This window comes from Ceratotherium simum, chromosome X (assembly GCF_057802395.1).
Source record: "Ceratotherium simum simum isolate JZ-2026a chromosome X, ASM5780239v1, whole genome shotgun sequence".
Lineage (NCBI taxonomy): Eukaryota > Metazoa > Chordata > Mammalia > Perissodactyla > Rhinocerotidae > Ceratotherium > Ceratotherium simum.
Genome location: NC_141940.1, coordinates 93,154,484 through 93,177,969, shown reverse-complemented (window position 1 = coordinate 93,177,969; position 23,486 = coordinate 93,154,484). Strand labels below are relative to the sequence as shown.

The window sequence follows — 23,486 nt, the reverse complement described above, 5'->3', positions numbered from 1 at the left end:
AGTTAACAAGCTAACTTTAGATATAAAAAGGGCATTAAAAATATAAACACTACATATGATTCAATTTCTCTCCCAAATTTGTGTGTGTGTGTGTGTGTGTGTGTGTGTGTGTTTTGGGTGGGGGGGAGGGGGATGCTTTTCTTCTCATAGCTTTGCTAATTTCAGAAAATAAATACCTTCACTCTAGAGAGGTTTAAGGATTATTTTGATAAGGTGGGTTGCTACAAAGTTTAATTATATAAGTAATAAAGATGTGTCAAAAGATTTCAAAAAAATGTTTAATAGAATCACAACTTATGTTCTGATATAACTTGATTTTATATTGTCATGTATAGTTGTCAAAAGTCATTTTCTTTTTGTGTCATAACGAATCAAATTATGTTGGATAGAAAATTACCATGAGATTCTTTGGTATTAATAAATCATACATATAATAAAAATGTTCAACGTTTCTTTAAATGGCATTAATAGTACTGGTAATATCAGCAATATAATATGATGTTCTGAAAAACTAAAATGACAAAAGAAGGTTAATTATGGTCTATGGATGTCAATTCAATGCGAGCCTTGTTTCTTTTCTGTTTTTAATGAAATTATATCCACAGAAATAAACTTGGCAAAATTAGAGCAGGAATCAAAGGGAGTTGACCCAAGCTGGCATGGTTACTCCTCCTCTAAGCCAAACACGTCCTTTATAAGCTTTAAATAGTTAATGTATTTTACAGGAATAGGTGATGGCATCCCAAGCCACACATCTTCACATCTCTAGAAAAAAAACAAAGATGGATATAATTAGAACCACATTTCAAAGTGCTGTTTTATAAATGCAGCATCCAATTGTTCCTTGTTGTTATATAAGGTCTTGGTAAATAGTTTATTTTCAAAGCAGACGCTTCTACCAGCCACTTTCGGATCATAAAGACTTCGTGGTAGATTGGATTCCTGTGCTTGACTGTTTGTCTCTCTCTGGGATAGAGATATTAGGATATTAGAGACATTAGGATAATATCTCTAATAATAAGTCTGTATTAGAATTACACACCCATGCTTTTTGCCATGTGACTTTGCAGAATCTCCTATGGAGTCAATTTTCCTGTCCCTTTGCTATGGGCTCAGCCACATGACTGGTTTTGGCTTATACAATGTTAGCAGATGCACCACAATCATAGGCCTTAATGTGTTGGCATGATTTGGCTTGGCCTTCTGTGCCTTTGCCATTGCCATGAGAAGAACACAGCCCAAGATGCTGCTGGTCCCAGAATGACTAAGATGGAGCAAGCCCAGCTGTAGCCAAGCCCAGACGACCTACAGGCCCATGGACAAAACAAATGTCTGTTGCTGTGAACCACTGAAATTTGGGGGGTTGTTTGTTATACAGCATTATTGCAGTGATAGCTCCTCCTGTACTTTATTAAGAACTCAATTTTTAAAATCCAAACTGCTAGCTATACTGGCTGCTTGGTTACAACAAAACTTAATTATATAAGTAATAAACATGTGTCAGAGAGATTTCAAAAAATCTTGTATATATAAATCTATACACACACACAGTTTTTATTTATGCTGCAATGGTCAATTAATATTAATATCAAGAAGGGGGAAAAAGTCCATAACTGTGGCTGTTTATATTTCTATTGTCAAGGTTAATTGTTGTGTATAAGAGGTGCTATATCTTTCCTAGTGTTGCGTTAGTATCCAGAGTCACAAGGGGCCAGAGAAACACAGGTAAGGGCTCAATAATTCTATGTGATGGGATTGTGGAAGCAACCTGAGGAAGCAATGTTTCAGTTGAGCCTTATGGGATGAGGAACAGTTAGTTCAGCAGGGGATTAAAGTGATGAAGGGTGTTCTGGGCAAAGCAAACAGCACAAGCAAAGGCCTGGAGACCTAAAAATCTATTTTCAAGAAAGGGTGAGCAGCCTAGTGTGGTTTGAGGCACATAGTACAAAGTGGCAAGAGAGGTGGTTGGAAGGAAAAGATGGGGCCAAACTTGAGGCCTTCTGTGCTAGTTTATACTTTATGCTGTGGTTAGGGAAAGTCATTAGTGGGTATCAGCCAGAGAAATGTGATTAGAAATTAATAAGATAACTCATTGGATGTATGAAGAATGAAATGAAGGAGGAAAATCCCTTTGCAATTATCCTGAGGAGAGATGAGTGTGCCATAACCAGGACAGCTGAAGCTGAGATGAACAAGAGCTACATCTGAAAGATTTTGCTGAAGTAGAACATACAATACCTGGAAGGTGACTGATTCCAAGTGGTAATAAGAGAGGGGTAGTGTTATGGGTTGAATTGTATCCCCTCAAAAAAAGATATGTTGAAGTCCTAACCCCTGGTACCTCAGAATGCGACCTTGTTTGGAAATAGGGCTGTTACAGATGTAATAGTTAAGAGGAGGTCATACTGGAGTAGGGTGGACCCCTAACCCAATATGAATGGTGTCCTTATAAACTAATACAGGTAAGGATGGTTCTAAAACTTCTAAATTTAGTAACAGTTGACGATGTCTGTATTAATTTCTTAGGGCTGCCATAATAAATTACCACAAACTGAGAGGCTGAAAGCAACAGACGTTTATTCTGTCACTGTGTAGGAGGCCAGAAGTCCAAAATCCAGCTGCTGGCAGGGTTAGTTCTTTCTGGAGGCTCTAAGGGAGAATCTGTTCCAGACCCCTCTCCTAGCTTCTGGTGGTTGATGGCAATCCTTGGAGTTCCTTGGCTTGTAGACACATCATTCTCAACTCTGCCTCTGTCTTGTTCTCTGTGTGTATCTCTCTGTCTTCACATGGCCTTCTTGTAATGACACCAGTTAATGGATTTAAGGCCCATCCTAATCCAGTACGACCTCATTTTAACTTTTAGTAGATGTTTTAATTACATCTGCAAAGACACTATTTCCAAATAAATTCACATTCTGAGGTTCCAGGTAGACATGAATTTTGAGGGAACAATATTCAACCCAGAGCAACGTTACAAGCAAAATAAGGAAAGAAGGAAGAAGAGGAATTAAAAAAAATTTTTTTTTAGTGGAGAAATAAGGATGAGAGAGAGAAACTAAGTTCAATTTTGGACGTTTTTTATTTGAGGTGCCCATGGGACATCAAAGTAAAATTCTGGTCAACACCTGGAAATAGGGTTCTGTATGGCACAGAGCTAGAGTCCCGAACCACGCAAAGATGTGGAAGTCACTGGTATATAGGTGATGTGTAAAACTACGGTAACTGATAACCTTGATGCAGAATCAGAATCAGAAGAGCACCAAGTACTGGCATCTCTAACTAAGGTGTAAAGCTTTAATTTAAGAGATGATTCATGATGATGATAAACTGGTTGTAGACTTTAACAGGATTATAGTAATCTTATAATTACCTAGTAGTAACAGTAATAATAATAATAATAAATTTCTTGTATATTTACTATGTGACAGGTACTCTTTTAAGTGTTTTTTCTGTATTAAGTTACTTAACCATTGTAGAAAGCCCTAAGAGGTAGGTATTATGATATCCATTTACAGAAAAGGAAACCGAGGCATAGAAGGGTTAAGCAGCTTGTCTAAAGTAAAACTCCCAGTAAGTAGAGGAACCTGGCCCATAACCCCAGCAGCAGGCTCCAGAGCTCTGCTTATCTGCTGGGCTACCCTCCAAAACCCAGAAGAGGAGTGGGCCTATTCAGAAGCAGCTGGTTCTCATCCCACATGGCTACATTTGGTCCTATCATTTTCAACAAGAAAAGCTAAGTAGAAAACAATGTGCTTCTTGAGGTGATACTACTCTTCTCTGTGAAGAATGCTTCCTGTAGGAAGTTGATCCCAAACCACCAACTGGCTATGTAAAGAAGGAAATGACCATTCAGAGATGACTGCTAAATCGACTCCTAGAGCATGTTTTGTGCAATTCATACCACATGGAACTTAGTGAAATGTCCTTCTTACACCAAAAAGCAGTAAATCATTGTGTGAGGGTGTGAAGGGGTGTGTGTGTGTGTGTGTGTGTGTGTGTATAAAATTATATATTTTAATCAATGAAGGCTGAGAATAGTTATTCAACACGTCCTCAAAAATTTCATTACAAAACTTAAAGCAATTTTTGCTCTTAAATGGTATTTTAAAATTTGATGGTGTTATAGAGGAATACAGTACAAATATATGCATTCAATGCATCACTATTCCCTGATAAGTTTTTTTTAATTTAAGTTTTCAATACAAAAAGAATAAAATACATTATGCAACTCATATCATTACAATGAAATTATTTGGGGAATAGATTCTCTTATGAAACAGGAGAGTAGCAGAAGTTCCTTTCTCATAGCTTACTAGGCAGCAAACATTTGTTTTTTTTTTAAGCAAGAAATTATGATTTAAATCATAACAATAAACGAGAAAGAAATTTTTAAAAAAGAAATAATAGGCCCAAAACGGAGTCATTTGCCCCCGTGACAGCAAATCAAGACAACTGCAAATTCAGCCTCTGCCAGGAATGTGACCTTTAAACGGTCAATCTGAAATTTCCTGATTAGCACTAGTGAGGTAATCTGCATGATAAGACCCCTGCCCTTCCCTTCTCCCAAAAGATGACCTGGCCTGAACAATCCTTTCTTTTCTTTTGCTTTAATAACTTTCTTGTTCTGTCCAGTTTCCGCCGATAAATACCTTTCATTTTTGTACAACTCCTCAGAGTATCTCTCTACTTGCTAGATAGGATGCTGCCGGATTCGTGACTCACTTAATAAAGCCAATTAGATCTTCAAATGTACTTGGTTGAATTTTTGTTAACAAAATAGAAGCACTTACACTGGAATAATGACAACTCAAGAACTTAGAGACGAGAATTAAATTTACTAGCAACAAGCCAGACTTGGACAAAATGAAACTCAAGTAAATAAGCTGAGATTTGAAATTAAGGATAATTAAGATGAAAAGATAACAAGAGTCCATTTCTTTAAATCCTGATCACTTCAAATCCCATGGCTCACATAATATTTTCCTGACTGCTCTACTCCTGCTATGCTCTGTTGACCTTAAACAAAGAGACAGCCAGTTATTTCTCCAACAAAAACGGGTTTATTCAGGATCAACAAAGAATTGCAATTCAGAGTCCACAACCACGGTGAGCCACATGCAAGTCCTGAACAACGAGGGACGGAGAAACTCTTTTATAGAGGGAAAGAGGAAGTTGGGAGGGCTATCGTAAATAGAGAGTCCATTGGAGGAGCCTGGGAGTTCGAGGCGTAGTGGCTTTTCATTGGCTAAGTTGTGACAGTCTCTCACTGGCTGAGCTGCTTCTTGAGAAGAGGGAGTCTTTCTTCTTGCTATTGGGCTGTGCTATGAATGTAGGACATGAGAGCTCCCCCTCCTGGCCTCCCAAATCCATTTTAAATGAGGTTTCTGTTTATTAATTTTAACAACTCTCTTTCTAGAATCAATACTACTTCCCTCGATTTTATTTCCTTTAGTCATTACTCTCTAGGTTCCAGGTAGGAGTGATTATTTTCTGCCCAGGTACCTGATGTATGCCACAGGCATATTTGCAGTGCTTGAGGAACCCAAGATTCATACATTGCCAATATGATACTGTGATTTATAATAGGAAATATATATTTGGTCTTCATCATTTCTGGCAGAGAGCTCCTAAAACCCTTGGAATTTCATAAGTGACGAGAGCAACAAAGGTGTTTTTTGCTATGTTAATGAGACATTTTTGGAAAGCACCTAAGGATGGGGGCTGGTTGCCAGTGGAGCCAACCACGTCATTAAAGGGTTGGAAGTTTCAGTCCCCGACCCCTACCCCCTACTCCCCACCTCCAGAGAGGAGAGAGGGGCTGGAGATTGAGTACAATCACGAATGGTCAATGATTAAATCAATCATGATTATGTAGTGAAGCCTCCATAAAAATCCAAAAGGACTGGGTTCAAAGAGCTTCCAGGTTAGTGAACACATGGAGATTTGGGGAGAGAGGTGCACCTGGAAAGGGCATGGTAGCTCCATGCACTCTTTCCCCACATCTTGCCCTATGCATCTCTTCCATCTGGCTATTCCTAAATTATATCCTTCTATAATAAACCAGTAATCAAGTAAGTAAAATGTTTCTCTGAGTTCTCTGAGCGGCTCTAGCAAATTAATCAAACCCAAGGAGGGGGTCGTGGGAACCTCTGATCTATAGCCAGTTGGTCAGAAGCACAGGTGACAACCAGACATGCGAATGGCATCTGAAGGACGGGGGGTAATCTTGTGGGATTGAGCCCTTAACCTGTGGGATCTGAGGCTATCTCTGGATAGATAGTGTCAGAATTGAGTTGAATTGTAGGCCACTTAGCTGGTGCTGGAGAATTGCTTGGTGTGGGGAAAAAACCCATACATTGGAAATTGGTACTAGAATCACAGCCAACTCCCAATTTTAGGGAGACTTTCACAGGTACTAGTTTAATGTACTAACTGGAATCAAATCAGGATCCAAAGGAGGGTAGAAAGCAGGAGGTAAGTTTTAAGAAACTCAGATGGGGGCATCAATAAAGTAGAGGAAAAAGGTATCTTCATAATTTTGCCTGTAATTTGGTCCATCTAAAGGAATCACATAACCAATCTCATTGTAAAATAAAGAGGTTGTGAAAATTAATAAACAGAAACCTCATTTAAAATGGAGTCGGGAGGCCAGAAGGGGGAGCTCTCGTGCCCTACATTGATAGCAGAGCCCAACAGGAAGAAGAAAGATTTCCTCTTCTTGATAAGAAGCTCAGCCAATGACAGACTGTCACAACTCAGCCAATGAAAAGCCACTACACTTCGAACTCCCAGTCTCCTCCAGTGGCCTCTTTGTTTATAATAGAGTAAACTTCCCAACTCCATGTTACCCTCTATAAAAGACTTTCTCCTTCCCTTGTTGGTGGGGACCTTGCACATGGCTCACCATGGTTGTAGACCTTGAATTGCACTTCTTTATTGATCCTAAATAAACTCATTTTTGCTAGAGAAATAACTGGCTATTTGTTTAAGGTCAACAAGGTCTTTGGTGACATGAGAAATCCCCATACTACCATTGCCTAATTGTTCCAATAAATCCACAAATGTTCCAAATGTTACAGAATATTTATGACAATCTGAGCAGTGAGTTAAAATATTCTTTGTCTTCACTGACCTTTTATTCATCCTACACTACAAAATTCGGAGAAAATTCCAGATCATATTGTTTTCCCAGCAGTGCACTTAAGTTTTACGTGGAAATAACTGGATGGTGATTTTACAAGAGGAGAGGAGAGCTCATCCGCAGCAGTCGATCCCTCCCATTCCAGATGAGGAGAAGCCTGCTTGTGTTTCTGTAAAACAGCCTCCCCGACAGTGCATGTTTGGAGTCTTAAATATCTGTGTGTAGCAGGCTCCACCAGCGCCCCTCTCCATCCCCTTACCATTTCCACTTTGGCGCACACCAGCCTGACTTCCAACCGCCACCACCTGTTTTCCTTTGCCTGAGAGCTTTTCTTTGGTCTCTGAAGCCTGCTTTGGCTGCCCCTGTGACATGCCACAAGTGCCTCGGAATTAATCCTTTTCCCCCACTTCAGGAGCAGCTCTCAAACAGTGACTGACAGGAGTTGATGGATGAATGCAGCAGCTCCCTTGCACTTTGGGTGGGATAACTCTGAGGTACATACTAGCCACCGGGTCCCTGTGTTTCCCAGAGGCATTAAGCTCCAGTCATTCATATTTGTTACTGGTTTGATAATATGCCCTGTATTAGCTCCTTCTCTTCCATTTCTCATTTCCTCACTCCCTTCCTAGTGTTCCTTTCACTTCCCCCTAAAAACTAGCTACACTCAAATCCTTATCTCCAAGTCGGCTTCTAGAGGAAGTCAAACAAAGATACTATGCAATTTTGCATTTATCAAAATTAATAAAATGTCTATGAAAGTCACAGCACAGCTCGGAACAAAGCAACCTCCTGTTCAACTGTGGATGGATCCAGAGTCACCAATGTGACTTCCAGATAACTCAAGAGACAGTGCTGAAATCTCAAAACAAAATTCAATTTAATCTGTAGCATAAACACTATGTGCCACACAGCATCTTCTGGAAGAAGGAAGAACTGAAATGCAGAGTGAAATTCAACAACGATGCAAAATCATGACTCTAAAATGGCTCGGAATCATTGTTTGTGAGAGGGCCCCATGACATCTTCCCAGCTAGCTGTCACTAGAGCTACTTAAGATATCAAACAAGTTACATCGTAAGGCACTAAATTACTTGTTCATCAGTGGTGAAAAAAATGTAGCTGCCGATCTATAAAACCACACACCCTTGATATGGGAAGCAAAGATGGCACTAGATAGAAAGCCAGTAAACAGCAGCTGCCCAGTGGGAATAGCAAAGCTGTGTGTGAGCTCATGGGCCCTAGATTTATTTCCTTTGACATTTTTAAAAGGAAATTTAATTGGATTATGTCTCCTTCTAGTTGAAAATTTTCTACTGTAGTACTGGCCACCAGATGCATGAGAAGAAAAGATTGGGAGCCAATTAAATTCCACACCTCACTGAAACAAGGTTATTTTTATTCCTCCCAAATGTAAGGCTGATAGAGTCATGTTAGTGATTTCACCCTGTTGCTCCTCTCTATTCACTCAAAAAAGGACGTTTCTATGGGTAGTCTCTATGAATTTGTAGAAAAGTCCAGTAGTGTGTGTGGAATTGCAATCGTGGTTTTCTTGGATTTTCTTCCTTCTAATAGGTTGACATGACCTTAGAAATAATCAAATTAAGTTGACAAAATCATAAAAACAATTAAATTTCAGTAAATCAAATTGAAATTAATTTGGGGAAGAAATTTTGCAAATACTTGTTGAGATAATCAAGAGCATTCTGATGACATAAGGAAATGCTCATGTATAAAATAAGGACATTTGTTTATATTCCTACCCATTTCTGTCTTTACAGTAATGCCAATATTTCACAATTGCTTCCCTTTGTCCTAGACAAAGCTTCAATAGAGTTGTCATCTGTGTGACTGTAGCTAAAACAGGTGTAGTTTCTAAATAAGAAAGCTTTCCTTGAAACTGCATTACAGGGCAAATAAAATTTTCAAGAAGATATGAATTTTTTTGCACTTTAGTGATAGGCGTATGCACACAATTCAAGTAGACATCATCCAATGCTTTAAATCAAAGTAGATGCTGGCAGTATCGTCTCCTCCTAGGTTATTGCTTTGTGTTAGGTAATTGGTGTATGTTTACCAGTTATTTTTCAAATCTAATGAGAATGATTAACAATATTTTATTTCAACTGTTAAATTTAACCTCAAATATCAGAAACACCTTTGCTTATTTAAAGAATTGACACTAGCCCCTAACTATATAATCCTTACTTTCAGGAATGCCTTTGAGTCTCAGCTTCCTATCTATAAATTGGGAATGATACTTATTCTCACAAGGTTGTTGGGACAATAAAATGTCACAGGGTATTCCACCCTCTAAATACCAAAAGGAGATCCTCAACAAGTGGGGTGTCCAAAGATGCATCTCAAGGTGCACCTAACTGCCCCCTACTCCCCACTTCCAAGGCTATATATCATCCTGTTGTGACAAGAGAGAGCTTTAGAGCCAATTGCTAATGCTTCTGCAGTTCCAGTGCTCATAAAATGAAGGCGCATCCAATTTTTCTCAGAAATGTCAAAAGATAAGACGCCAGTCACACAGTGTAAGTTATAAAGTTTATATGAGAACCAATTTAGTGTTATTTTTTAAAATGTGGCCTCTGAGATTAACCAGACAGGCTCTAAACAGCAAGACCTATTTTGCCAGTTTTACAGCTACCATCTGTGAGCAAGCACAATAGAATAGAAATGGGGTCTCCAGGCCGTGACAGCGCCAGGGCAACATGCTGAGACCATAGATAGTCACATTAATGGAGTCAGAGTGTTAAATTACAGCCCCAATGGCTCACCATGGGCTGCTGTGGGGGCCCTGCCAAGGGAGCTCCTGAGAATGCAGGCTACAGTTCACAGTCAACAGTCATGGTGGGTGACAGTCAGCTTACACCCACCCACACAGAAAAACCTCTCACCAAAGGGCAGCATGACTAATCAAAGCTAGACTAGCTACAACCACAGTCCTCTCTGTAAATTTTGCTTGTTTGCTGTTGGACTCCAGTCCTATCAGCTGAGGCGACCTAACCATCACACATAGGGAAGCCCCATCTGAGTCTGGGGAACCAGTCCTGACTTCCAGCAGACCAAGCCCCAGGAGCTGCTAGTCTGGACCTGGCCTTATATCCTGGCTGTGGGGCTTGTTCATGGGAGTCCAAGTCCTTATTCTGGTACAAGACTGTGCTGGGTCATTCTCTCTCCATTTGCCCCTCAAGATCCATTTGTTGCCCTTTTCACTGAGCTCTCTGCGCTGGGACGCAGACCTCTGTAGATTGTATCCCGCCCCTCACCCCATCCCAGCATCCTTGTTCTCTAGTTTCTGGGTGGGTCCAGCCAATGGGAAGCGGCAAGATATCAGGGTATTGATTCCACCTCCACTCCCCCTGTTCCCTCCCTGCCAGGCCGAGGTTTGGCAGTGACTACACTCCTCTACCTGCTGCCACTGCTCCAGCTCCTCCACTGGGCTCCAATAATACCAGTCCCTCCCTGATTCTCCAAACCTAGGGATGGTAAAGGCTTCCCACACTTGCTAGTTCCTGAGTGCTCCACTGCCCTGATTGGTTCCCTAAATCCTACCCACTCCTCAGTGAACAGTCCCTTCGTTAAATCCATATCTGTGATTCCTTTGAGTGTGTCATGTGTTTCCTGCTGGAGCCTCACTGGTATCGAGACTTAGCCTGCTCTGTGCCCTGGGCAGTGCTGAAGGCTTGGTTCAAGCCTGCTGACTGGCTCCCTCTGATTACTGAATGGAGCTAACTTCAGGATTCCCCAACACCGTGCTCCCTGTTTTGGAGAGATGCCCTGCTGGAACTCCCTGATGCCCTGCCCTTCCAGTCCCATGTCTTGTGTACCAGACCACCCTCCTATTCAGCCTCTGGTTGGCTGAAGCCCATGGTCCTGTTCCTCTTTTTTTGGCCCCTCCCTGCTCACCCCACACACTGTAGTTAATCAGGTTAGACTGGGAAGGTATTCCAAATTCCGAACCTTACCATCCATCCCATCCATTAATGCCGATGCAAACAGAATTGGTATTGAATCTCGTACTGAGGCCTGCTCAGTTTTCATCAGCCAGGAAGCCCCTTTTCATTTCTTAGTAAGATCCCCAGTTGAGGGAAGAGATCCTGTTGACGACAACATTCAGCCCAGGGGTAAAGACATCCAGGTTCTGAGTGGTGCTGGTGCTGGTAACTTCTAGAGAACTGTTCATGGCATCTCTGGAACTTAGCCAGAGCCAGCCTGTCCAGCTCATACACTGGAGGAAGCGTGCAGATGCCCAACCCCTGGCCTCCACACTGGAGCTCGGCCTGCCATTCCTTGTTCTCACCAGAATTTGAATCTTGTCACATCACACTCAGCACTGAGTCACTTTCAAAATCTGGTGGATCTTGTCCTGAAGTCCCACATGTGACTTTTTGGCTATGGCAGACTCCTGAAATGTTGGTGATCTCCAAAGCCCTACGTGAGAGGTTTTCTCTGCCCAGCTGCGCCCCATGGACCTACACATCTGGTCCAACTCCTCCATGGCCTCCTCTTCTGGCATAACCACACTCCTGTCAGTCCTCTGCCACCGGTGCAAGATCAGACAATAACTGAGGAGCAGGGGTGGGAAGGTCCTGTGCCACACTGCCAGGACCCCAGGTAATACCAAGAACAATCAACAAGGGCTTCAAGAGTGGTTGGTTGCCAAGCTGTGATGTAGCATCCAGAATCCCCTCGAGGAAGGACTTGGTGGCCCAGCTGCTGGGAGTTCCCCTCAGAGACTGCCTCAGCTACAAAGCTATCTTGGTTGCAAAGAGCCACAATGCCCAAGATCATATCCCTTCCTAAACCAACCCACAGGGATAAAGGCCAGGCCATTTTGGCCCAACTCAGGACAACTCTGAAAGGCCATTCTAGCTCCAGAGCTCCCTGTGGACTAGCCAAGGCTGTCTTTGGGCCCGCATTGCAGCTCAACTTCTCTCTCTGCCCACTCCTGCTTCCTTCCCCTTGGTACACAGGTACTGATCTCAAGGACACTCCCGGATAAACATCCTGCACATTAGACTCCATTTGCTTCCTGGAGAGCCAACTTGTGACAGGCTCTGACCCAGAGTATATCAGAGCATTATTAAATATTAATTCTGAAGCACAATTACATGGTTCAGGCGACACTATACTTTTCACTACTAATTTTACTGTATGAACTATGTATGAACCTATTCACACTAAATATTTTCACAGGAGATTATAGACTCACTGGTAACATTCCCAAGCTATCTTACATCCTCTTCATGAAACAGTAACAAGCTTAGGCGTACCAGAGTGCTGCAGACTCTGGAATCTAGTTCTCATTATTGGTAAATTGATCAGGTAGCATTTTATATCTATGTTCTTTTTTTTTTTTTTTCCAACTGGCTGAAAAGGAATGGCCCCTTCCAAATATCTCCCACAGACTGAACTACTTCTAGGCTTGGTCAGCAGAATTAATAAGAGACCCTAAGAGTAAAGTTCTCACCATAAATGAGTAACAATTGGAAGAGCCTACTGCTAAAGCACAGGCCCTTTCTGATGCTACTTTCCTGTTCTGTAACTGTTCTCTTAACTTTAAGGATAGAATCACTGATCTTAGCCTTGGAAGTTGACTGCTCAAGGCCAAGCCCCCAACTTGAGGAAGTAAGATACCTCCATTTTATAAACAATAATAATAGCTAACATTTAAGCCCTTACTATGGGACAGGTATTGTGATAAGTGCCTCATGGGTATCGACTCAATCCTCACAACCATCCCGATGGAAGTACTATTCTTATCTCCGTTTTTGAGATGGGGAAACCTGAAAAGTTGAGTAACCTGCACAAAGTCACCCAGTTAGTCATTCATAGAGCTAAGGATTTGAACCTAGTTTCATGTGATTCCAGACCTTCTGCTCTACACTGCTTCTCTAAAGCACCTGAGGTCCACGACTGAGTAACTGTGACAGAGTAGGTAAGAGATGAAATGGGGTGGGGGTGGGGGTGGCTAATGGGAAAGTGCATCTTTGGCCTTCCCACGCTGAGACTCCTCTTTCAGTGTGGGTGGTGTTCCTCTTGTGCGTCCTTAAAGCAGTTTAATGGGTCACCAACTAAATTTAAAAGAGAGAAAGAAGGAGGGGGAGGAGAGAAAAGAAAAGAAAGGAAGAGAGAAAGGAAGGAAAAGAGACAGGAAAGAAAGAAAAGATCATACTGCACCACATGTAGTTAGAATACTATTGTTTCATGAAACTTTCGTTCCATTGTATATGTACATTCTAGGTTTCTATGAAAAAATGTCTTTCTTACTATGGATTGTAGTACCAAAAAGTAATTATATTTCACTCAAACTCAATTGTCATCTGGAAAATAAAAATTAAAGTAATAAGATACCACATGTTTTCAGAGGCAAAAATGTGAAAATAATTTGAATGCCTATCAACAGAGAAATGGATGAATAAATTATTCTATATCCACAATACAGCTATTAAAGAATGGCTTAGGTCTATATATACTAGAGAAATTTCCCATGATGCAAAAAACACACTGCAGACAAATGCATGTGGTATGATTATATTTTTGTACTATAAATGATAAAACCCCCAACATATAGGTAAACATTTGGGTGGTGGATTAGGTGGAATGGAAAAGGAGAGAAGTAGGAAGGAAGGAAAAGAACAACAAAAGCAGTTGCTAACTAGCAAAAATAAGTATGTGCATTATTCAGAATCCCATAGGAAACAGAGGACATATGCAAACTGTGTAAGTTGAGAAGAGTTTAATAAAGTGACTACCGGCAGGCAGACTTCGTTTTACTGCATCTTGCTTTACTGTGCTTCACAGATAATTGCATTTTTTACAAATTGAAGGTTTGTGGCAGCCCTGCATCAAGCAAGTCTATCGGCGCCATTTTTCCAACAGCATTTGCTCACTTCGTGTCTCTGTCACGATTTTGGTAATTCTCGCAATATTTCAAACTTTTTCATTATTATTATATTTGTTATGGTGATCTGTGATAAGTGATCTTTAATGTTACTATTTTAATTGTTTTGGAGGGCCACAAACTACATCCATATCAGACAGTAAACTTAGTTGATAAATGTTGTATGTGTTCTGACTGCTCCACCGGCCATTCCCCCGTCTCTCTCCCTCTCCTCAGGCCTCCCTATTCCCTGAGACACAACGATATTGAAATTAGGCCAATTAATAACCCTACAATGGCCTCTAAGTGTTCAAGTGAAAGGGAGGGTTGTACATCTCTCACTTTAAATCAAAAGCCAGAAATAATTAAGCTTAGTGAGGAAGGCATGTTGAAAGCCGAGACAGGCCAAAAGCTAGGCCTCTTGCGTCAAACAGCCAAGTTGTGAACACAAAGGAAAAGTTCTTGAAGGAAATTAAAAGTGCTACTCCAGTGAACACACGAACGACAAGAAGGCAAAACAGCCTTATTGCTGATATGGAGAAAGTTTTACTGGTCTGGACAGAAAGATCAAACCAGCCACAACATTCCCTTAAGCCAAAGCCTAATCCAGAGGAGGCCCTAACTCTCTTCTACTCTATAAAGGCTGAGAGAGGTGAGAACGCTGCAGAAGAAAAGTCTGAAGCTAGCAGAAGTTGGTTCATGAGGTTTAAGGAAGAAGCCGTCTCCATAACATAAAAGTGCAAGGTGAAGCAGCAAGTGCTGATGTAGAAGCTGCAGCAAGTTTCCAGAAGATCCTGCTAAGATAAGTAATGAAGGTGGCTACACTAAACAGATTTTCGATGTAGACAAAATAGCCTTCTATTGGAAGAAGATGCCACCTAGGACTTTCACAGCTAGAGAGGAGAAGTCAATGCCTGGCTTCAAAGCTTCAAAGGATAGGCTGACTCTCTTGTTAGGGACTAATGCAGCTGGTGACCGTAAATTGAAACCAATGCTCATTTATCATTCCAAAAACCCTAGGGCCCTTAAGAATTATGCTAAATCTACTCTGCCTGTGCTCTGTAAATGGAAGAACAAAGCCTGGATGACAGCACATCTGTCAACAACATGGTTTACTGAATATTTTAAGCCCACTATTGAGACCTACTGCTCAGAAGAAAAGATTCCTTTCAAAATATTACCACTCATTGACAGTACACCTGGTCACCCAAGAGGTCTGATGGAGATGTGCAACAAGATTAATGTTGTTTTCATGCCTGCTCACATAGCATCCATTCTGCAGCCCATGGGTCAAGGAGTAATTTCCACTTTCAAGTCTTCTTATTTAAGAAATACACTTCATAAGGCTATAGCTGCCATAGACAGTAACTCTTCTGATGGATCTGGGCAAAGTAAACTGAAAACCTCTGGAAAGGATTCACCATTCTACATGCCATTAAGAACATTCGTGATTCATGGGAAGAGGCCAAAATATCAACATTAACAGGAGTTGGAGGGAGTTGATTCCAACCCTCACGGATGACTGAGGGATTCAAGACTTTTGTGGAAGAAGTAACTGCAGATGTGGTAGAAACAGCAAGAGAACTAGAATTAAACGTAGAGACTGAAGATGTGACTGAATTGCTGCAATCTCATGATAAAACTTTAACAGATGAGGAGTTGCTTCTTACAAATGAACAAAGAAAGTTTCTTGAGACGGAATCTACTCCTGGTGAAGATGCTGTGAAGACTGTTGAAATGACAACAAAGGATTTAGAATATTACATAAACTCAGTTGATAAAGCAGCAGCAGTGTTTCAGAGGATTGACTCCAATTTTGAAAGTTCTACTGTGGGTAAAATGCTGTCAAACAGCATTGCACGCTACAGAGAAATCGACTGTGAAAGGAAGAGTCAAACGATGTGGCAAACTTCATTGTTGTCTTATTTTAAGAAATTGCCACAGCCACCCCAGCCTTCAGCAACCATCACCCTGATCAGTCAGCAGCCATCAACATCGAGGAAAGACCCTCCACCAGCAAAAAGATTATGACTTGTTGAAGGCTCAGATGATGGTTAGCATTTTTTAGCAATAAAGTATTTTTTAAGTAAGGTATGTACATTGCTTTTTTAGACATAATGCTATTGCACACTTAATAGACTAGAGTATAGTGTAAATGTAACTTTCACATGCACTGGGAAACCAAAACAGTCACGTGACTCGCTCTATTGCGATATTCACTTTATTGCAGTCATCTGGAACCAAACCCACAATATCTGTGAGGTATGCTTGTATTTACAAAGTTGTGAGAAGTCTTTAGGAAAACCAACAGGGGATCCTCCAGTCCTTTAGACGTTGTAGCAACAGGGAGCCATTACCACCACCTGGGGCTGAAGGGGCATGTGAGGGTGGTTACCAGAGCCTGGAGTAGGCAGCTATGGAGAAAACCTCCAGACAGGCACTGTGGACCTTGGTAGGAAGAGGCAGTAAATCTATTGTGACTGGAAAGGAGGGAGATGATTTCTCTCGCCTCCTACCCTCCACTCTCCTGTTGGTGCATCCCACTGGCCAACCCACTTGGAGGCCAGAGGGCTAGGGGACCCATTGACATGGCCCCCAAAGGTCAGCTGCCCGGGGTTCAGAGCAGGGTAGAGGGGGCTGGAGAAATGTCCTAATGGGACAAATGGATGAGATCCAACACAGAGTACTATGACATTACATGAACAGGTAGACTATAAACTCCATCTATTATTTTTCTTTTTATATGTAAAAATTAAATATTTACATGGATAAGAATTAAAAGGTTACCAAATCACAGTATTGATTTGTTTTTGTGATGGTATCTTGGATTTTAGTTAAGTCCAATATCTTCAATAATAATTATATTAAAAAGGTTTGTTTCTTGTTTCTTTGCAGTAAAACAGACCCGAGTTAAAATTCTGACTCTACACTTGCTGTTTCTCTAACTTCCTCATGTCTAAAACGGGAACCATAAAAGTACCTACCTCATAGGGCTGCTATAAGGATTAAATGAGCTAGTAGATTTTGAGGTCTTTGAACAGTGCTTGGCACATATTAAATGGTTTAAGTGTTTGCTGTTATTATGGTGACGATGGGACCTCAAGAGCCTCCTAATGGGTCTACCTGTCACCATGCCCCCTCTCCAATATACCCACCATCCTCCAGCCAGAGCAAGCTCCCTTTAAAGGGTACACTTGATCATGTCACTCTCTTCCTTGAAATGTGTCCATAGTCTCCAGACCTTGCAGGACAATATTCACCCTTGCAGATATCTCCAGCCTCGTCCTTCTCCACTTCTCTCTTTGTGCCTTTATTCCAGCCACACCAATTTCTTCTGGTTCTGCACAAGCACCATGCTGTCCCATGTCAGAGTCTCTGTTGGGACTGTCTTTTCCATACCACGCTATTTTCCTACCTTGCTAACTCTTACTCTTCAGCACTGAAATTTCAAGCATCACTTCCCCTGAGAAGACTTCCAGTCCCTCTCCCACCACCAGTCTGATTTATAAGCAGCTTCCTCCTCATCCCATTACATTCCACGCAGGCTGTATCATGCCATACTCCAAATCATGAGTGTATTGATTCCCCTATCAGCAGTGGGCCCCTCATGATTTGTCTGAGAATTAAATTTATAAATGAACGAGTTTAGTAACTGACCCAAAGTCACTCGGCTAAGTAAGTGGCAGAGCCACAATTCAACCCCAGCTCTGTTTGACTCCAAAGGCCACCACTGTCTCCCAACCAACTGGAAGTTCTAAGACTTGCCTGACACTCCAGAATAGCTGCATGCCTGAGGGAACTCCCCAGGGGCACTAGACTAGTTCAGGCCAGAATGAGCTGGTCAGTAGAGATCGGGAGAAATAAACGCCTCCTTTCTGGGAGTATCAACCACATGACATTTGCTTTGTCAAGGGACTTTCCCAAGAAAATCAATTTCTGGAGCATGTTAAAATATAAACAAACCGCCACCCACCCACCCACTCCTTAAAGACAATTGGTCCAAAGAGATCTTAGAGAATTCAGACAATTCCACAATGTTGAGAGCACCATCTGATCACATGAACTTTGTTTCCCTAACCAAGCATTTTTCGACTGAATTTTTATTTTAAATTTGGCTGCACTGCGAAATGTGCATCCCCGTACTATATTGTTTCACCCAAGGCAAACCTGTGTGCACAGCTCCAGATACACTGGGGATTCTTGACATATGCACCATTTGAGATTTGCTCTTGTGGCTCATGATGATGTTACCAGGATCCCTTGATAACAGTGTTTATATCTATTTATAACAGTAACCTATTATCCTATCTTCCATATAATTGGATGCAACTAAGGTTTAAAAAAATTCAGCTACATAAGAAAAGTCATGCTCTTATAGAGCAGATGTTTGCTCAGCATGGAAAGTGAATTAGCCTTTAACACAAATGCCCAGAAATACGTAAGCGCTCGTTCCAAAAGCACTGATGTTAATATTTCACATTGAAAAATAATTTTAAGATAAAGGATATTAAAAATGCAAGGAAGGGGACAGCCCGGTGGCGCAAGCAGTTAAGTGTGCGCGCTCCACTGCAGCGGCCCGGGTTTCGCCGGTTCAGATCCCGGGCACGCACCGACGCACCGCTTGGCAGGCCACGCTGTGGCAGCGCCCCATATAAAGTGGAAGAAGATGGGCATTGATGTTAGCCCAGGGCCAGTCTTCCTCAGGAAAAAGAGGAGGATTGGCAGATGTTAGCTCAGGGCCCATCTTCCTCACCAAAAAAAAAAAAAAAAAATGCAAGGAAGGTAGACGCAGCTGGTTTTTAAAATAGGTGTTAATTTTACCTCTTTAATGTACAATGTTGCTTCCAATTCGGGAACTGGATTTATTCTCCAGTTCAGGGCATAGAAAAATGACTCATAATTTATTTGTCCTTCGCTGTCTTCAAATCTGAAAATACAATTATAAGATTAGATGCAATCTGCATAATTCAGGACCAAAATGACAGCTCACATGCTACCATGAAAACATAACATCAGGTATGCTTCAATATCTGATATTTTTCTTATTTATTATTAGTTTAATAATCTGTTTCTAACCCTCCAGAATGTAAACTCTTTGCAAGCAGAGATCTCACACACCTAATTCACCAAAGTATCCCCAACACCTAAATCAGTGCTGGCGCTTACTAGGTGTTCAACAAATATTTGCTGCAGTTGTCACAGAAACAAATTAGTTTATTCACTAAGATCATCGCTATATTTTGTTAAGAATATTTGAACGTCTTTTTAACTTAACATGGTTGATACTATATGTCAGTAAAATAAAATGTCCTTATAGTTCTTAAATTGCATGTCTTTTAAATGTTTAAGGCAAGCCTAGATTCATTTTGTCTACTAATATATTTTTTAGGAAAAATAAAAGGCGTCTTTATCATTTATTATGTAGCCATTAAAAGGGGTTATTTAGATCCATATATGTTGTCATGGAAATATGCTCATGATACATTGTTAAGTGGAAAGGAAGTTATAAAATAATATGTAGAGTTATAATCTGACTTTAGGTCTTTATTTGTATAAAACAGCATAGAAAACAGTCTAGTAACAATACACTGAAGTATTAAGAACAGCTATCTCTGGGGAGAGAGATTATGATTTTTGCTTTTTCTTTAGACTTTTCTGTATCATCTGAATTGTTTTCAATTTATAATCAGAAAAAAATAAGCCCATTTTCATTTTGAAAAAAACAAATTATCCTGCACCATAAAACTATAGGTCAAAAATAACAAATCTATTTGACTACTATTTTGTAATTATGGACATTGGCATAAATTTATCCTTAACCATAATAGAGTTTTGGCTGTTAAGACCCAATAATTTCAAGAGAATTACTATAATGACCTAATAAACAAAATACTTCTTGGTGTAATACCTCAATGCTACCTATTCCAAATTTGACCACATTCTGCCAATTTTTAAGGCTAAATATAAACTGGTTATGTAACATGCTTTTTGAAGAAAAAGACAGAGGTGGTCACTAAGGTGTTGTTCCAAGCTCTCTGCTCCAGGCTCCTGCCCTTCTCTCAGGACCTCCAACTCAACACGCTTCTCCACCCAGCAAGTGAGGTGCACAAGACACTATTGCAAGGACGAAGGAAGGATAATTAATTATAAGAATACTCAGTGATAATGGAAGTAGGAAAAAAACATACTCATAATCACTCAAAAGGCTCTTCTCTTTGTTCCTCAAAATATTAGAAAAAATAATAGCTCATATTTATAAATAATAAAAATTAGCAGCAGTAAATTAAATGTAACAAGATGAAGTCACATAGACTCATCAATCTAAACAAAGTAGAATAAACAGAGTAATCAGAAGAGGGGAAAGAGAATTTGGTAATTCTTTTGCATACATTTTCTTTGGCCAAGGATTCTGTGATACAACTCCAATATGCTGCCCCCTACCACTGCTCATCCTTTGACTTTTGGCTCACTCATCACTTGAACTCCTTGAAAGGACATGATCTGTTTATGAAAATATTTGTAGCCAAAACGCAGGACCATTATGGCTTTTATTTGTGTGTGTTTTGGGAGAAGAACTAAAACTCAATCAACTAAAGATGTTTTATACGAAACTTTCCTTTAGCATGGAGCCTCAAAGAAAAGTATTCCCTAATACTCTGAGTAGGAGCTGAGGTCAGAGAATGAGATCATGTAGGGCCTTTGACTTTCATACTGAGGACAACTAAGAGCCACTGGAGCATACTGTACAGAGCAGTTATGGGACCTAAGTCATATTTTCTAAAGATCACTCTGGCTGATATATTGCAAGCAGAATGTAGGGGCAAGGCCAAAGTGGCAAGAGCAGTTAGCAGTCTTTTGCAGTAATCCAGACAAGAGATAATGGCGGCTTAAATGATTGTGGTGGCTGTGGAAGGCAGTGAGGAGTGGTCAATTCTGAACATATTTTGTGGTTTTTATAAAGGTTTTTTTTTTTGTTAGTTTTTTGTTTTTAGGGGTTTTTTTTGTTTGTTTGTTTTTACAGGGAAAGACTCGTCCTGACCTAACATCTGTTGCCAATCTTCTTTTTTCTCCCCTCCCCAAAGCCCCAGTGCATGATTGTATATTCTAGTTGTAAGTCCTTCTAGTTCTTCTATGTGAGCCGCTGCCACAGCATGGCTACTGACAGATGGGTGGTGTGGTTCCACGACCAGGAAGCAAACCCGGGCCGCTGAAGCGGTAAGCGCTGAACTTTAACCACTAGGCCATCAGGGCTGGCTCTGAATATATTTTGAATGTAGGCTTCCTGAAGAATTCTATATAGTATGCACGAGAGAGAGAAAAAGATGGATTCAGGACAACTCCAAGGGTTTTGCTTGAGCAACTAGAAAAATAAAGCTGCTCTAACTGAGATAAGAAAATGCAGGGGCTACAAGTTGGGAGAAAAGATCAGGAGTTTGGTGTTTTGGATATATTACATTTTGATGGGAAGTGAGCAGCTGGGTATATGAGTCTGAAGTTTAGGGAAGAGGACTGAGTTGAAGATAGAAATATGGGAGTCATTAGCATAGAGATGGTACAGTATTTAAAGCCACCAGACTGGGAGACTGCATGAGATCACCAATGAAATAAAAGTTTCCCTGTCTTTTCCTATAGTACAGAATTTAACTGTCGGTAAATTCCCTTTACATCAATTACAGGACACACTTACGTAATCCTAGAGGTTTCAAAAGTGTAACATCTCAGTATTTGGGAACCAATCAAAAGACTACCAAACAGATCTAGGATCACATCAGACTTCACCCCTCAAATACAATCCACTAACTAGTCCTGGGGGTTCTAGTACAATAGCATATCAAGTCTCTTTTTCTCAATCTCCTCTACTATTCACTAATTCCAAGCCACCATCATCTCTTATCTGGATTACAACAATAACTTTGTATCTTGATCTTGTTGCTTCTACTCTTACCTCGCTGCAGACCATCTTCCACCAGAATGATCTTTCTAAAACACAGATCATATCAATGACTTCCTTGCTTGCAACTCTCCAATGACTTCCCAATCCACTCAGAACACAAGCTGAACTTCTTATTAGGGTTTACAAGACCCTATGTAATCTGGCCCCTGCTGACCTCTCTGATCTCATCTGAAAAACTCTCTCCCTGTTCACAATGTTCTACGTACACTAGTCTTCTTGTTCTCTGAGCATAGCAAGATTGTTCCATAAATGCAAGGCATTTGCACCTTTGTCTGGAAAGTCTCAAATCAAACGTTGCTTCCTCAGAAAGGCCTTCCTGAAGTTCCTCTTATCTAACTGCGTCCCCATGCCTGAATCTGCATTTGCCCTGGATGATGGCATTGGAACTTACAAGAAAATTTCTGCAAGTCACCACTGGAAGTCCTAGTATCAGACCTTGTTACCAATAAGTCCAATATTTACTCATGCTTACCTGTTACCTCTGGGCACCCAGCCTTCTTCCCTGCCCAACTCATATGTCTGACTCTAAACACATCTAAGCATTTACCTATTTCAAAGCATATTTGGGAAGGAAATTTCCTAATCAATTCAGGAAAGATCTAAAGTTATAAACGAAAGAATATACAGCTCAGAAATGATATTTAAGATCTTTCTGAGAAAAAAATGTTTGAAAGATTTAACCTTTCCGAAGTCCCAGAGCCATCCCTCAGGGACAAGTTGAGCTAATGTGGTATAATACTCCAAGTTTTTATTTTCAGTTCTGTCTTAGAGGATATCAATGGATATGGGAATCCCCTCAAAAGGAGCAATGGAGAAAAGAACAAAGAATCTTTCAATTAAAAGGGCTAAAACTAGCCAATGCTTCTTGGAAGAATTCTTTGCTCTTGGGAAGTGGACAGAGTTGCAGTAAATCACGATGGATAGATCACAAATATTTATCTCCCTTTCTCACCAAAATCTCAGCAAAATGACAATACAGGAATAAAAATAGGTAACAACCTACAATGACAAAAACAGCTGGAAAAAAGACAACAGTGGACAAGAGATTTCAAAATCTTTTGCTAGATGAAAAGCAGACTGAGGATTGATAACTGACTTGGCAGAGCTGAGGAAGGGAAGCAGAGTCAATGTCCATGGCAGAGGCATGGGGGCAGTTAGAGATTAGCCAATGTGGCCTACAAAACTCCTGAGAGGCTCAGCGATTGCAGACTCCAGGTCCAATAAAGGCAGGGATAAGGTGTGGTTCTGAAAACAAGGATTGCTTGAAAGCCTGAATAAAGCAAGAGCAGCTGGACTCCCATGTATCTTCTTCTACACTATACTCTTCCCTGGAGGGGAGTGAGGTTTGTTCTCCAGAGAAATTTGACTAAAGAAGCTCTAGTCTTGGGGAGATGAAGCATAACGGAGGGCAGAGGAGAGCATTACACACTGAACTTGGGCCTCTTAGCCCTCTTCCTTCCCCTTTCCTGTTTCCAGAACACTACTGTCCATGCTTAAAT

General features: G+C 40.8%; 1 protein-coding gene across 4 annotated transcripts in view; it reads right to left on the bottom strand.

The window, feature by feature from the left end:
• Nucleotides 1-261: 261 nt before the first annotated feature.
• Nucleotides 262-23,486, bottom strand: part of EFHC2 (EF-hand domain containing 2) — a 269,392-nt gene continuing 246,167 nt past the window's right edge. For 3 of the 4 annotated variants that reach the window (XM_087427094.1, XM_014791042.2, XM_087427092.1), the window contains exons 14-15: nt 18,855-18,960; nt 262-765 (exon numbers count right to left, since the gene is read on the bottom strand). In XM_087427094.1, the coding sequence (XP_087283220.1) occupies nt 664-765; nt 18,855-18,960 (208 nt within the window). In that variant the 3' untranslated portion in view covers nt 262-663. The remainder of the gene's footprint in view (nt 766-18,854; nt 18,961-23,486) is intronic. The other variant, XM_087427093.1, reaches the window with a different exon arrangement.